The sequence below is a fragment of the Plodia interpunctella genome, chromosome 8, assembly GCF_027563975.2.
Source record: "Plodia interpunctella isolate USDA-ARS_2022_Savannah chromosome 8, ilPloInte3.2, whole genome shotgun sequence".
NCBI lineage: Eukaryota > Metazoa > Arthropoda > Insecta > Lepidoptera > Pyralidae > Plodia > Plodia interpunctella.
This window is the reverse complement of record NC_071301.1, coordinates 1,973,060-1,990,060: the sequence shown is the minus strand read 5'-3', so window position 1 is coordinate 1,990,060 and position 17,001 is coordinate 1,973,060. Positions and strand designations below refer to the sequence as shown.

Sequence of the window (17,001 nt, the reverse complement as noted above, 5' to 3'; positions counted from 1 at the left end):
TAGTCAGGAGTTAGTCTTCGCATTTAAATATTTCCAATATTTCTGTGAACTCATTACTTTAACCGCAGATTTCATTTACAATTGTACCAACCGACTGCGCTTGCGCATAAATCTCTACCATAGACTTATACATCACCCGGCCAGAGAGAGAGCTGCTCTATGATTTGCATCTGTCAAAATGATTTATTTGTTTTTTCTGTAGGTACAACGAGGTAGAGGAGCGAGTCTTGTGAGTCCCTTGTTTGTTAGCACTAATTCATTAACATGGGTACGGTTGGTGTATTAAAAAAAAACTATATTTTCAAATCATAACAAAATACAGAAGGCCTACCACGAAATACGTAGTACAATACTAACATCCACATCTGTCTGTTTGTCCCATACGCATCGTGTAAAAAAAAGAGTACGTATAGACGCAATGACGTATTTCGTGTTTCTTTTTTTCATGATAGCCCCCCTAGTTACCATATCGACAACAAGAATATTTGGCCCGATATTTCTTTCAAAATTTGATAGTCGATCGCGATAAATTAAGAAACGGCGATGGTCCAGTGATCAAGACTGTCAGTCGGCCTGTGATCGAAAGATCCCAGTTTCGAATCCCACTCGTGCCACTTAAGTTTGTATACCAATCTGGCTCATGTATAGTAGTTTCCGTTGACCACCACTTGATTTCGGTGAAGGAAAACATCGTGAGGAAACCTGCACACTGTTTAACAGTTTAAGCTTACAAGTGTGTATGCCCATACCATTTGCTACTAGATATCGGTAGATAGTCATAAAACTGATGTCAAATGCCTTTAAGAGACTTAAGAACTACATAATGATCAATTCATTATATTACTGATAAAATTAACCGCACGAAGCAATTATATACAATTTATTTTGCAAGTTATCCGATGCCTTCTTTTACTGCGTCATAAAATTAACTGTCTACTTTAAAACTATTGATTGCTTGTAAATTAAATCTCAGAATTAACTACCACATGTACTTAGTTAACTGTTTTTTATTGTTTCTTCTACGTCACTGAGTTCTTTATCTTTCATTTTAATTTCACGATAAAGTCGTTACTTTTTTATATAAACAGACAAACATACAAGTTCCTTGTATATGCCGGTCGGAACCTAAAAATTTATTGATTGGTCTAAAATATTAATCATCTACTCAACAAATTATCTAAAACACATTTAACTATGATTTGAATAAATAACTCATGAATAATAATAATTTGTCAAAGATTGTTGTTGACGTTCCATTACTGGGTTAATATAAACCAACATGGAGTTGAACTAAATAATTATCCGTATAATAAATTAACGAATCAACCTATAAATCAATTTTGTAACCAATTGGTCGTCTATCAAGATAATTAGTTGTTTCGATAATTTTATCGAAACTAGATATATATATATATGTATATATATATATATATATATATATACATATACATATGTATATATATACATAGCTAGGACGCTCCCGCCCGGCACTGGCAGAAGAGTTTTCTCTTCTGCCACCACATCTTGGGTTTTTACCCAAGATGTGGTGGCTTGATGTCGTCAACTAGGGATCCCGAAGACCATGTGAAGTGGTGAAAAAAGTATGGCATTTTATATGACTCGGGTAGAAACAGAGAATGCATTCACTTAAGTCTATAAGAAAGACAATATACTTCGTTGCAATTTGGCCGCTATTACCTCCATGTAATACATACATACCGTGCAGGTTAGCTATGAAATTGACTGTACATATAAATGCGACTAACCCATTTCCATTCTTTATTTGTTTATATATGAAATCATGAATTTTTACGATTAGGAAAGGTATGATATATTATAAGGTGCAATCAAGCCCTCGACAATTATTAGTTACATCGATAGTTAATTTTAAATTAAACCTTATCTTTAAAAATATTAGTACATGTATGTGCACAAGCACATACATTTACTTACAAAAGTATCTTCGAAACTAAGATGCATAAGAAAGCTTTAATCATTTTAGAATTGTCGAAGCACTACAGAATGTTATTAAACGTTTTGATTTTAAAAAATATTATGATGTCTAAATTACTTATTTAGAGGGAAACTGAAGTAGGTATCAAAATTATAACCTTCAAACTAAACACATAATATAGCGTTTCAAAAACTTAATGACTACTATTGATAAAGAAACAAAAACAACGGATGAGACTTAGCGAAAATTACCATAAGATTCCAAAGACGTTGTTACTCGTCTCAAGCGAAACCAAATCGAAATTAAATGACCTATAAATGATTGAGAACTTTAACAATAATAATATAAGGTGCAAGATACAATGAAAAAGAACGCGTGTGTTTTTGCTTGAAGCAATTTTGTCATGATTCAGCGTCTGGCCGGCTAGACGGAGGATGGCCTTCTACCAATAATATCTCATTTGATGATACTGATGATACTATAAGTAGTATTTTCGTTCATGTATTGCAAAAAGCTTTCATAGATGTATTAAAATACAAGGCAGAGGTCGTGTCGTGTGTAGGAAGGCAAAAAATAGATGGCATGAACCAGAGTAAAATGAATTTACTGTTCACTTATTGTTTGTTCATTTATTGCTTCGATTACAAAAATAACGCAGTAGACTGAGTGTACTATTAATTGAAGCTGGCCAAATAAAATCCAAAGAGAACAGAGGTACACATTTATTCATCAGCATGATACCAGAAGACGGAAATCAACGTTTTTAAACAGTATTACTTGCTATGCACAAATTGAACACTGATAATACATGAAATCTTAAATTCTAATATTAATATTTCCAACACCTATTCTTCATAACTGAAGAACACGCCTAAAGTACCTGCCTATTTAGGAATAGTTTGTTTTAAAAGCCTTCCGTACCCTTATAAATTTAAAGTGGGAGTAGAATCGTGCGAATTCAATGGTTCCCATGACCCTACTGCTTCTATTCCGATGTAATCTAATGAGCTGGCTGGTCATGTCTTTACAGTGAGGATATTGAGATGATAAATGGTGGCAACCATCGTTTAGTCTCGCTTCGTTTTAAATACCATTTCTATCCTTGAAGTCTAGGGTAAATGCGACTATTTGCGACTGAAAATCGGTGTGTAGTCGTAAAAGTTATGTCGCATCCCTATAAGCGGTTTGAATAAAATCTGAAACAAGTGTTAGCAATCACATACTAAAAAAGAAACAAAGAGCGTTTAATAGTCCGTCTATATTGTTGTATCTTTATCAAATTACTGATTAACTTTGATGGTTTACCAGAGTTTTACCAATATATCTCTAAGGTTTCTAGCTGATTTTGGTTGAATGAGTAAGCTAATTTTACTAGTGCCGTGCAGGTAGGTTATCGTAAAAATCATTTCAAATGTAAATTGAAAAAAGTTTCATACCAGTGTACTCTTGTAACAAGAGAAAACAAAATAATGTTGGTCACTTTGTAGCCGTGTGACGTTCATACATACGTACAGACAGTAAATAATGATATGAAAGATTTATCGCGTCGATGTTGCCGAGGCCCATGTTAATGAACCAAATAATTTACAAAAATAAAAAAAACAGCCAAGTGGCAGTCGAGCTCGAGCAATATAAGGTTCTGTACCTATGTAATCAGTTTAGGTACATAGAGTACAAGTTCGAATTGGCCCAAAAGATCCAGACGAGTTCGTATGGCATCAACGGTATTATGATTTATAACTTAAACGACATCTGCATTATGTATTGAGATAATCATCCAAGACCCTGATGAATCTGACCGAATATAATAGAATATAATCTCATAGAATCTCCATAGAATGTAGACATTTATTGAAGACAATTGTGTCTAATGAATATTATCTTATATTACAGATCTAAGTGAAACCATAATAATTGATTTATTGGAGAGATGATAATAAGAATTTTAATACTAATTACTCGAATACTGGATACCGACATTTGAAACATACAGGCTAAAAACTCTTCTCACCATATTTTTACTCCGACGAGACTGCAGCCAGACCGGCCAACGACATGGCGAAACATTAAAGAATCCATGTTTACAAGGAACCCTAAAAATACTTAATGAATGAGGGTTCGACGACGTTGACAGTTGTCGCAATAACTACAGATATTTTTCGGGTGATTGATGGGAAAGGAAAGGATAAAATAACTGGTTTTTTAGATAGGCACCAAAATTGTCTTTAATATTATAGCCGAATTCGTTATATCAAACTTTAAAATTTATCAGAAAACATTTATTTATCTTGATGTTATAACAGTCAATCAAATCAAGTTGCTTTGTCACTTCTGTCGATTTTTCAATGAAAATCAAACTAAACTAAATTAGTTCAGTGCTGTTGAATGTTTAAGAAAAAAATTGATTGAAAATTTATATTATCTATAATTTCATGCAATTAAAACTAGAAGTAATAAAGCAATAAATGAAAATGTACACGAAACAGCGAGTATCATTAAAGGTCAAGAAGGGAAAGTGTATGCAATCGCAAAACAAGTCTCAGCCAGTAGTATTTATGCGCTCGAAGAAAATAATCATTTTATTTTATATCCCATAAATACACTGTAATTTAATAGGTACGTGAAATAACTAATTTCTCTTGTACACGAGTGACTGTTGATGATAGTGTTTATAAAAAGAAAAACATCAGTAAAGTATGCGCCGGCGCAGAGAACGAGACGGTCAATCTCCATGTCGTATCATTTGTCGCTGAGCGAATCAGGACAACTCGTTTAACTCGTGTGACAGACAGAAATGGACGATCATCTTATCTCTTACCCTCACGAGCTTCGGATTTAATTACTTCGTTTACTGACACGTGATTTACGATCCGTTTAATTTGAAAGTGTTGATTTAAGTTTTGATCGGGGACCGCGTTTTCAGAAGTCGTAATGATGTTTACCAATAAATCAGTTTAAATGAAACGGCCTCCATATGATTATAATTTACAGATACAAAAATGTTTATGATGTGACGTTAACACATGGGAAGTCGGAAACAGTAATGGAACCGGCCGTGGAAATATTAGAGTGATATTTTGTATCATTTAAAGAACATCGTAAGTCTAACATATTCCCATTTAAATTCCATCTTTAGGGTCCTAATCGTGTAATTGGTCATAACTGTCATTGTGCGCGTAGAACATATATTATATCATTATCCTTCGTTAGAATAACTTCAAGGATCGTTAGAACGTAAATCAATTGCCATGCACGGAGCGACAACTATCCAGTTTGCATACTAAGCGAGGAATGTATATCAACCAGTCGATAATCATCAAAACAGAATTAACGTTTACCATTCTTGTTGCAGACTTGGCGGCGATACGACAACTGTTGGAAAGCGAGACGGGGGGTACGACTTGTCCGAGTTGTAATATGCCCTTTGACAAGGGTAAAAAGAGAAAGCTGATCGATGTATGTGGACATGAGCGCTGCTACTCGTGCATGTTCCGTAACGAAGCCTGCCCACTGTGCGCCAGAAGGAGCCAAGGCAGACGCCAAGCTATGGAGAGATACACACCTTCACCGCAGAGGCAAGACCAGGATTGGCAATCACCTATGCGTCTGCCAAAACCGCCTAAACAACCCACCAACTTGGTCCAAAGCTGCCCCACACCACCGCATACACGGAGAAGATTCTTCCTCAGCCCTAAATCGCTTCGGAGTCCCTTTGGACCCCGAGCCCGGCATTCTCACGAAAATCACGTGCCTCTATCTGGTGAGTTTATTTATCTGTGTTTAAATTTGCATATCTGTGGGCTCGCGCGTGGTAGCCGATGCAAATCGTTGCGTAAGCCCGTCTGCTGTTCACGCAACGCACTCCATTGATACCTTTTATGGCACAGTTGAAATCTCATTCACAAACTTCAAGTCTAGGACCTCTCACTGAGGATAGATAGATTATTTTATGAGCTTTTCAAAATAGCAAGGATCCTTTGCATCGTAAATAAGATTGAGTGACTTGCGACAGTGGGCCCACGCGCACCCGCCGGATGTACGTAGGGGTTCCGTAAAGGACCGGTTGTCTGACTAGTTTATTTATTAGTTTAGGTATAGATCGCTGTTTCGCAAGCCAGCCCGCGCAGACAGCCTGACTGCGAGCTTTATCTTTGCATCTGTTACAGTTTTCATTTCCATTAATTATATCATTCTGGTTCATTCTGTCTCGATTGAAATACACATTGGGTTCATAAAGCCGTGGGTTTCTTAATATTCTATTAGTTGCAATTCGCCACGGCCCTTGGCCCTTCGCGCCTAAATTAGTTTGTCAATTGCTTGTAGCATTTCATTCTGTCGTCATGAATAATATTGTCCTTTCAAATTCGAAATGCCCAATTAATACTCTTAATGAACTGTTGCTAAATCTTAGTTATTTGTCAGATTTATGACGATAGGTACTCGATGTATTTTAACAGGATTACCAGAAGAAGGACCGCGGATGGCAGCGTGGCCAAGCGTGGTCTTCAATAAGATCAGATCGCTTTGGTCAGCGCATTCATCAGTGCCACAAGGATTGAATCAATTGGCAGGCACGGAGAATACATTATCTATATTGGTCTGTGGAATGTGGACTTCATACCGTTGATTTTATTTCTCGTACCGTTGACTTTATTTCTATATTAATTCGGAAATATAATACAAATGGAACAGTCTCGTATAACAACGTTTTAAAATCAATAAAAAAGACTCTTATTTTTATTGATTTTAGAACGTTGTTATACGAGATGAGGGTATTTTCTTATCGAATGATCCGATTTTGAGATCGATTCTCATCTAATTGGTTGCATCGGTATTCGGTCCACATTCCATCGCCCGATCCGGCACGGTGTAGAGTTTTGCACTTTTTGCCTGTTTGCATACGACCGCAGAAACTACGACACATTGTTGCATTTGTGTTTATTTGGAGCTTATCTAATACCATTTTTAGCATTTGAGTGTTTTGTTTCGTTTGTTTTAGGCTTTGAAATGTTTTACTGTTTTTTTTGATTTTGTTATTTCAATGTGTTATTTGTTCATTACACTTAATCTATCTATCATATATTTTCACATTATACAAAACTTGTAGGGACATACGAACTTTGAAATCATCAATTTTTCTTCGCTTTATAATGAAGATATATTAACAGTCGAAACTAAAATTGAGATAAAATCGGTGACAAAAGTAACATATCGATTCGTGGGTGAATAAGATCACTTTAACTGATAATATAAGTGATGCTGTGGATATGAAAGATAAAATCGAAGATATTATAGCCCCGAAATTGTGTATGGAAATTGGCTTGTCAGATGCTATAGATGATTTGAAGATGAATAGATCGTATGCATGGAATTTAGTTGATGAAGCAATCGTTCTCGATACATAACTGTTATAGTTTTTCCTTTCATATTACGAAACCATAATGGTCAAAACGTTGGCGGGATGTGTGTTTTGGAGGTCAAATTTAAATAATAATGTACCGAATGTATTTAAAACATACATGCATTGTTTATCTCTTCTTCTTTGTTTTTCATCAATCTTGGAGTTAGTAATAAGACTTTATGGTACACATACTGGCATGTATTTCAAAATTAATCAAGCTACACAAAATCCTATAATCTCTGACTTATCGCAAGATTAACCAGATGAGAAGCCTGACTGTGGGACGTCCAAGGCAGCTTCAGTTGACAAGGTGACAACCGCCTTCGCCGTATTGTTCGTGTTACGTAAAACAACGCCTATATCATAGACAATAGATAGATCTTGTTTGATGCTATATGTTTTAAAGACAACCTTACTTTCAATCAATGAAGGTCTAATAAGAGTATTGTAATTGGGACACATAAATTTGAATATTGATCAGCAGAAAAAGATAAGTAAAGATGTATATATATCCTACTAGCAACCCTTCCAACTAACCCGTCAGAATCAATACAATTATATGATATGATTGACTGTCCGTTTGAATATCCCATTGGGATATTATTAATGTTGAGCTGGACAGACAAGAGAATACTATTTTAATTATATCATTCATCCTAGAATCACTTTATTGCTGAGAAAACATACGGGAAATTGCTCGGTCAGATAAACGAGAGATTAAGGAATGTATAGCGTCGAGGATGATATGCTTTCCAATAGTCTGACAACTAGGGATGCCGACGACTGTATGATGTGGAGACAAAAAAGAAGGAAATCTGAGAAAGAAAACAGGATGAAAGAGAGTTTACTAGTAATTTTCTTGAAGGACGAAATGACGTTGATGATTTTAATTACATGTTTACCAAATATGGAAAGTTCCTAAAACAATAAATAAAAAAGTGAAATTATACAATCCATCACCCACATCACATCACATCCTATTCGGCTGCCAATGGAAAAGGTCACAAAGTCACTGCACCGTCACTGACCACGCAATGAAGCGTAACACTAATAACAATTACTATCAACGCGAACGAATTACTGCTTCCTGTTGCCTTTTGTGTTAAAATGGATCTATATTGAAATATATGAGAATTATAGTCAAACGTCAAACGGACAGTGTTAATGGCTAACAGGTATTATAAAAACAAATAAATTTGATATTCTCGGAATTGTAATGACTTACATATTGTTATGATTATACCAAATCCCTATTTTGTCAATATGATCTATTCTTACATATCCGTAAATTAATAAATTAATAAAAATTAAACCCCGGCAGAATTGGCATACCCAAGAAATGCTGACTTAATGTCGTCAAGAATAATATGCCGACAACCGTGCAAAGGAGGCAAAAAATTAGAAAAGCAGTCCTTGGTCTCCAACACTCAGGCTCAGGCTGGGAAGCAACCGTGAAAATACTCAGATGAGAGAGAGAGAGTGTGCATAAACCATGAATAAACCAATTAAAGCACGCTTCTCTTTAATGTAAAAACTAGCAAAAGTCCAAGTAGAAATAAATTTATTGATTCCTGTAACGTCTATAAATAAACTACATCTATACTCATGTTGAAAGGTACCTAGTGATTATAGATTTGTCTGTGGTCTCCGGAACTACTCAACACAGGAGCTAAGGAAGCTTACATTATGTAGTCACATATTACCCTATGACATGGTACTTTTATAATTATATTCCCATAAGAGTGAAGCCCCGGGAGAGGCTAGTAATAAATAAAGAAGGTTAAACCTTGACTTCTAAACTCGAATCTGTAACACGGTAACATAACATCGGTACAATGGTGACATTGAGATTGAATCACTGAATACAATAAGAAGACTGTGTCATGGTCAACGATTCTTTTCACTAACGGAAGTTCAAGTGAAAAAAGAAATGATTTGGTTAGATGTTGTGAAGAAAAAAGATACAAAACTTAACTGTGATCGTAGATGAGGCTTTTTGGAATAGACAACGAAGTGGCTTTGGTCCATGCAAATTTAGCCGAGTCAAGTAATTTTTAAATTATTTCTTATCAAATTAATTAAATTATTAGCCTCAATTATGGGCCTTGAGGCAAATCCAAAGTAAGATTTTAAATGTTAAATATTTTTTATTACCGTTTATAATTATTTAATCAAATATTTTTAATATTATATCTTGAATATTTATACATAATGATTTCACGGTCTCATTACATTAAATAACCCATATCTAACTAAGCATTTATATGCTTATGCCACTTACAGTTTCGTTATTGAAACTGTAAGTATACAGTCGTAAAAAGGACTGGTTGGAATTTGATGTGATTTTCACAGATGTGTAGCGGATGGTCTAACTTAAAATCTGATATATATATATATATATAGATTTAATCGCGATACGTTTCGTAGAACTCGAAATATTAGAGCCGAGAAATAAACGCGGGCGAAAGCGCGGGCAAAAGCTAGTTTACACTATAATAATATAATATACCAAAGGACCATCTGGTCCTTTTTATTCAGAATACAAGCCAAATAATACAATCTTAGTCAAATCTCATTACATATTAGTAAATAATGATTCTATTAAATTTGAGAAGTATGACGTAACTGTCATTTCAATTATTATCATAAGAGATTATTAAAACGTCATCTAATATCAATTCCACTCAATCAATACCAGTAGCCATAACCATTCTCCACGGTTCGTGAGAAGTCAATGATCTATTAAACCGCACCCTGTTTGGTTTAGTCGTAGATCTACGATAACTGATTATATCGATCTTTCCATTGATAGAGGGATCTGGAAACCAGTTGTGTGGAGATTTTCGGTACAAATTGTTTAATTATTTTGATTTCTGTGGATAAATGCTTTTGAATACGGCACTGGTTATGGTCTTTTTTTTTATTTCTCTCTCTCTCTCTCTCTCTCTCTCCAGTAGCCGGCTACCGGCTGTCTCAATTTCTCACTATCGAGATGTTAGTATTCGACGCTAAGATAATAATCTCTGAGTCAAAATGACATAGAAAGTTACAGAAAACAGAAACAGAAACACAAAACATGCCAGATATCATATTGCAAGAATGACATAACGTATTTAAACGCAATATCTCCGAATAGAGTAAACATGCTATTTATATTTTACGAGAAACATTACAATGAGGGACAGTCGACAACACATCAACTGTTAACTATCCAAATTTATAGAAAAATCGCCGCTATTACCTCCACATAGAAACCCATGCAGGCGAATTTAACACGCGGTTGACGCTTCTGTATGGAGCCATGAAAATAGCAGTTTTACTCATAATATATATTGCAAAATGCTTTTTTAAATAAGAAACATTTAATGATGCAATAAAAATTTTTGAGTATGAACATAGTCCGATCTAGCTCCCATACTTTGCACACTCAATCTCAATTTAAATTTTCAATTCAATGGGAAGATTTTTTTATAATGCCTTTTATAAATCCTACTTACCTACTTATTCGGGGCTAAGTAATATACCATAAAAGAGAGAGAGAGAGAGAAAAAAAAGAACTTTTCCAAATTCGTAGACAAAAGCATTTATCCACAGAAATCAAACACTTCAGTTAAATAAACACATAATAGACTAAAGCAAATCACTAATAAATGAATGCATTAATTTTAAAAAAAGTTAATACGATTGATCGCCTTCTAAGTTTGAAATTCACATTTTCACGGCCACTAATTCCAAGACCCGCACTACACGGTGTCGTGTTAAAATCGCGGAACGTTCCCACGGTGTGGTTTCCGCAGGTGCACTTGTTTACACCTAGGGTCACAATACTATCTGCTATACGACCGTGAGTAATACACGATAAAAAAACCCTACTTGCTAATCCAGATCATATCGACCAGTGTGCAAAATACCGTCAAAATCGGCAAAATAAAATAAAAACTCTTCATTTCGAACATAATTTTTTTTTATGTGGATGCCAGAAGGCCTGCCACGAAAAAAACACGTAGCACGTTTGCCAACCTTATTTCCCATTTTAAAAGTGCATCTTTGACCTTGCAGACTATAACTGTGATCCGACACTGTAACAGTACCCGAGCATTGTCCTGAAGCCGGGCCATAGATAAGGAATCCCGATGGTCATGTAACCAGTGGTTCACCGCGAAGGACCGCCTTCGGTGTGAATGTAACTTTATACTATAGTTTATTTTTAACGTTTTCTTTTTCTAATAAAACAACGGTTTGCTGCGTCATATTTTTGCAGATTTATAAGTAAGGCTTTCTTTCATAATATCTAAATATGACCTTTGACAACCCTCGTGTTATATAAATATATGTTACACATGGTTTCCATTTCATGGTTTCTAATATTCCAAAAAAATGCTGGTATCGAACGGGAACCCCGCTATGGATTTTCCGTCTCATTATTTTTTAAAAGTTATCTTTCATTGTCATCTACACTTGGGAGTCATGTGCTAAATCTGTTAAAGGGCTGCAAGTTATGTATGTACAAACAAAATCTTTCCGAAGACGTAAGAATTACTCTTTGTGAATCTCTTATTTTACCCCGACTAAATTAAAGTGGACAAGTGGATACGTCTGCTAAATAATACACAAATGATCCAACATATTCTGAACGCCTGCTGTCGGTTCTGTGTTACCATACCTCCGTATGTAAACTCATATCGCATAGATCGCATTACAGAATAATGATCACTATGAAATATTAACGAGAACATTAAGAGAATAAACTTTTTTACCATTTCATCAGTCAATTCTATTTTCACGTGATCAAACGTAATCATAGTTTTTACACTCTTGACCTTTCCATGTTCTCAGTCGGAGTCTGAAATCCCACGAACATCTTGTCACGGGCCATTCGCTTCGAGAAAGTCTAGACAATAGTATTTAGCACACAATACACTAATCTGTGGTAAATATTAGGTAAAACATGGCTGGGGAAACCTTTCTTATTATAGAGATCATTACCTGTATGTTTACATTAGCTATTAATATAAAGACTGATATACGCGGAAAAATTATTGTGAAAACAAATTGAATGTATTTAGGTGCATATAGGTGACAAGTAAAAGGCAGACGAGATGTTGTACAAGAGAAGACAATGCAGAGCTGTGGACATAAAAAGACAAAAATAATTATGATGATTTTGGATGAACAATATACATTCAATCTTTTGATTGCATTTGCGAAATCACCTCTTATTCTATCTCCGCTCAAACAGTCATTTACGTCAAACCAATTTAAACACAGTTAAGTCTTTCTTTCGTTATTAGATAGATGATTCTGGCACCTTTTGACGTCAATAAATCACTTGTAAAGTTACGACAAACAGTGGAAAGCGTCAAAAACTATGATGCAACAAAACTAAACATTAACGAAATTCTAGCATTCCAGCTTTTCATATAGCAAACATAAAATGGCCAAAACATAAAATATATAATTACTTCAAAAGGTATTTTAAGACATTTACAAGGTATGATTTAGTATCGTTACTTCAAGGTATTGACTAGCCGGCCACATTTGACGTGGGCGGTATGCCGCCTTCATAACAAACTGACAATAACTATAAAACTACAGCTACTGAATAAACACTTAATAAAACTAGGTATTCCATTGAGCGTACCATTTGTAAATGCACCAGAAAATGTTTCTCAGAAGCGATTAGAGAAGTAAGAATAATGTAATCCGCCATTTTGTAACGGCGCCGCGGCCAACCTGGATTTATAATGATGCAAAATATAATTACCTTGTTTTGTCATCAAAGAACAAATGAAATCAAATAATATCATATCGACCTGTCAACTTTTTGAACTTTGATTTTGATTGGAAGGCATTCCAATTTCAGTTACAATCACCCAAACAATTAAATAAACAGGACAAGTTAAATGAAACCTTTAAATAAAATGTAATTTAATAATATGTAAATGAATCGGAATTCATTAAAAAATATTATAAGAATATATATTTAATTTCAATTCTACATAACAAATAGGGACTCTACTTAGACTAAGATGCTCTCTAAGGAATTATTTTCTTTATTGAGAACTGAGAAATATTGACTGGTGCGCTAAACGGAATACCTCAATAAAACGCTAGTAGCTATAGGTGTATAACATAAGTAGAGTCAACAACACTGAATTTGGAATAATAAGATAAAAGAAATTCTATCTACTGACGTTTGAGTTTACGATTGAAAAATATGCCAATATGCTTACTAAAAAATAAACAGAAATCCAATTGAATGAGTGTGGACACTTCTATCGTATTTTTATTATTTTAAATTCTATTATCAAATCTTTGTGTATGAGTGGTAATAACGGTGAATTTGCCCCTAATTTTGGCAGATTAATATACTCACTGTATAGTAAATGCACATAACGTGACATGCATACGTGTGCATGACTGTCAAAATGCATGTTCTTATTTTGAATTGCGTTTTTGTTCTTTTTTTTATATACACGAATTTGAACTTTAGCATGGCGAGCACTAATTATAAATGTCACATTTTTCGATTGGTTTTTCAAATGACTTTCTTATCAAGTATGTACGTTATTTTGAGTTTGTTTTATTTAGTCAATCACAGAAGAATATTTTTAATGCCTAAAAATATTTTTAAGCCTTTTGCTTGTTTAGCAAATACTTGGCGAAGTTTTTCAATAAGAAAGTATGTAATTCTTTAAAAAAGTTAAATCATACTATAAGCTAAAGTATTTATGTTTCTGTCAAATTTTGTAAGGTGCGATAATGACAAAACATACTTTAGCATAAATTATGTACAAGTATTTTTTATGAATTACAGGATAAAGATGTAGATACCTAATTTTAAAGCCAACTTGTCAATTATAATTTGATATCAATAAAATTTTAAACTACTCCACAATGTGAATACAAATCTCATAAATTGTTTTTAAAAATGCACAAATTGTTATTCTTCATTTAATACAAAATGTGTATTCTCAATTTAAATTCGCCACGCCTGACGTTTATTTTTTTAATTTCAGATGACGAAGGCGGACACATCAAACAGCCAGGCTACGAGGCCCGACGTCAGAATGACTTGTACATGCGACTTGGCTTGCTGCTGGGTGAAAGACGAGGCGCTCGGAACAAGTCCAGAGACAGTTGCACTTCGCTCGCTTCGCTCGATGCGCACACGCTCGCTTCGCATAACACTAGCCCTGTAAGTTTTTTTTTTTCACAGATTAAATATACAATGAAACACACACAGACATCACGTAAAGCATTATTTCTGCTCGAAAAGCGGCCGAGCCATGACGGAATCACTTACCCACTCGTCTGCCTCAGCCTCGCGTATCGTACACAACTTTTGTTAGAGAAACGATACAGGCCTCGTTGCCTTCTTTCTATTCTCAGTCAAAAAGTCAGGTTCATTTTGTTTAGAGTCCAGTGGACACTAGAGCATTTGTTTCACCATGTTGCGAGTTTAAGGACAAGACGATATTTTCTCATATTATAACGTTTAATGCCATCATCGAATTATTACACAAACCCCACTGAAGTATTAAATCAATCCTTCAATACCTCAGGATGCACAAAGTACGCCAATGTTCTAGAACACTATAATCATAGTACTGGCGACTATTTATCCATTGAAGCGGGAATTCTTATGGTAAATACCTCGTATTATCATACGATTTCTCGCATCACTAGACGCAGTGCAGCAATGGAAAGCGCCCAGACCAAAACGTACGATTCACAATCAGTCCTATTTGGAAGATTTTTCTTGTATATGTATATGGTGAATGAATTCATGTGACGTTATCAGCAATTTGGATTTTCATTCTCAGACTAACAAATTTTTAATTTTTTTTTCATTTTTAATGTTTTATAAAAAAAAATTAAAATTAACGAATGTAAGTAGTTTATATTACATAGATTGGTATGGTACAAAGTCGTCCTGCACATGGAAACGGACTTGTTATACATGTCACACATGCTTTTAACTTAATTTTGAAAATAATAAAAATCTTCTGGATTCAAGCGGGAATTGATCCCAGGCCCTGTCTATCCGCAACAGTGCTCTTTCAATTCCCGCTCGATTCCAGATTTGTTTCATTTCTTGAGTTTCTATCTATATATATATATATATATATATATATATATATATAGATCACCATCATTTAAAAACATTTCTAATTTTCTTGAATCATTAAATGACATTCTAACACGTTTTAAGTCTTTCTCAAATATTCTGATAACTGGTGATATTAATATTAACATCAAACCTGAAAGTACCAACACTGACTCATCCGACTACCTTAATTTGTTAGCTTCACACGGTTTGACAGCGGGGCATACTTTGTGTACTCGTGAAGATAGATGTCTGGATCACTCGATGGTTAAGTCTATAAATTCGACCACAAACATAGTTTTAAACTCCCCGATAACCGACCATAATGCAGTCATTGTTGGACTTGACCTTAGAGTAAAGAGAAACAAAGCTCAAACTCACATCAAGCACATCAATTTTGAAACCACTGTTACGGACATAAGCAACACTGATTTTAGTAGTATTCTATCGTCGAGTGATCCGGAATGGTCCGCCGAAGAACTCGTTAATATCTTATCTACGTGTATCACCAAAAACACATCCCTTAAAAAGATTCCGAGACAAAAAAGAAATATAAAACCGTGGATTACGCCAGGGCTAATGCGATGTATTTTAAAAAGAGATAAAATGCACATGCAATGCAGGTCAGAACCAAATAACCATACTCTAAAAGAAGAATACAATTTGTATAAAAATCATTGCAACGATTTACTTAAAAGACTAAAGAAACTATATGAAAAAAATGAACTTGAAAGACACAAAAACGATCCTAAAATGACATGGAAGACAATAAATTCAATCACAAATTTGAAATCTCAAAAAACACCGCCAAGGAATTTACTCAATATTTCGGCTACTCCTGAATCGTCCTTAGACCAAATAAACAACTATTTTGCAAACGTTGGAAGAGACTTGGCAGAAAAAATACCCAATAACGATAACTGCCCCGGTGCTTCAAATGGTGGAAACTTGGTAGGTAACTCATTATTTTTGGATTGTACTACTAAATACGAAGTTGGCTCGATACTGTGCAAATTGAAAACCGATTGTGCTGTGGGTTGGGATGGCATATCCTCTAAAATTTTGAAAATGACTCACCCTAAATTGGTTCCAGTTATCACGCACATATTCAATCTTTGCCTATCTGCAGGTGTTTTCCCGCGGGTATTCAAAAAGGCACTTATCCACCCCATACATAAATCCGGAGATAAGAACGTAATAAGCAATTATAGACCCATCTCAGTACTCTCAGCTCTCTCAAAAATATTGGAAAAAATCATGAATAAAAGATTAGTAGAATACCTTAATAAAAATAACATCATTTCCAAAAAACAATTTGGATTCCAAGCTGGAATGTCAACTGAAGATGGAGTGGTCGAGCTTACAGAACATGTCGCAAAATTAATAGATAATAAAAAGAAATCCTTAGGCATCTTCTTAGATTTGGCTAAAGCGTTCGACACGGTCTCTATTCCTAAGCTCTTAAAACAAATGGAACGGCTGGGTATTCGTGGTCTGGCTCTAAAACTATTTAGGGACTATCTTTCTAATAGAACG

At 34.7% G+C, this 17,001-nt stretch overlaps 1 protein-coding gene across 5 annotated transcripts in view; it reads left to right on the top strand.

Moving 5' to 3' along the window:
* rols (rolling pebbles) overlaps nt 1–17,001 on the top strand; it is a 243,653-nt gene that overhangs the window by 215,012 nt on the left and 11,640 nt on the right. For 2 of the 5 annotated variants that reach the window (XM_053748882.2, XM_053748884.2), the window contains 3 exons: nt 5,307–5,714; nt 6,412–6,525; nt 14,375–14,553. In XM_053748882.2, coding sequence (XP_053604857.1) covers nt 5,307–5,714; nt 6,412–6,525; nt 14,375–14,553 — 701 coding nt within the window. Of the gene's footprint in view, nt 1–202; nt 230–5,306; nt 5,715–6,411; nt 6,526–14,374; nt 14,554–17,001 lie in introns of all 5 variants that reach the window. The other 3 variants (XM_053748883.2, XM_053748885.2, XM_053748886.2) reach the window with 2 other exon arrangements.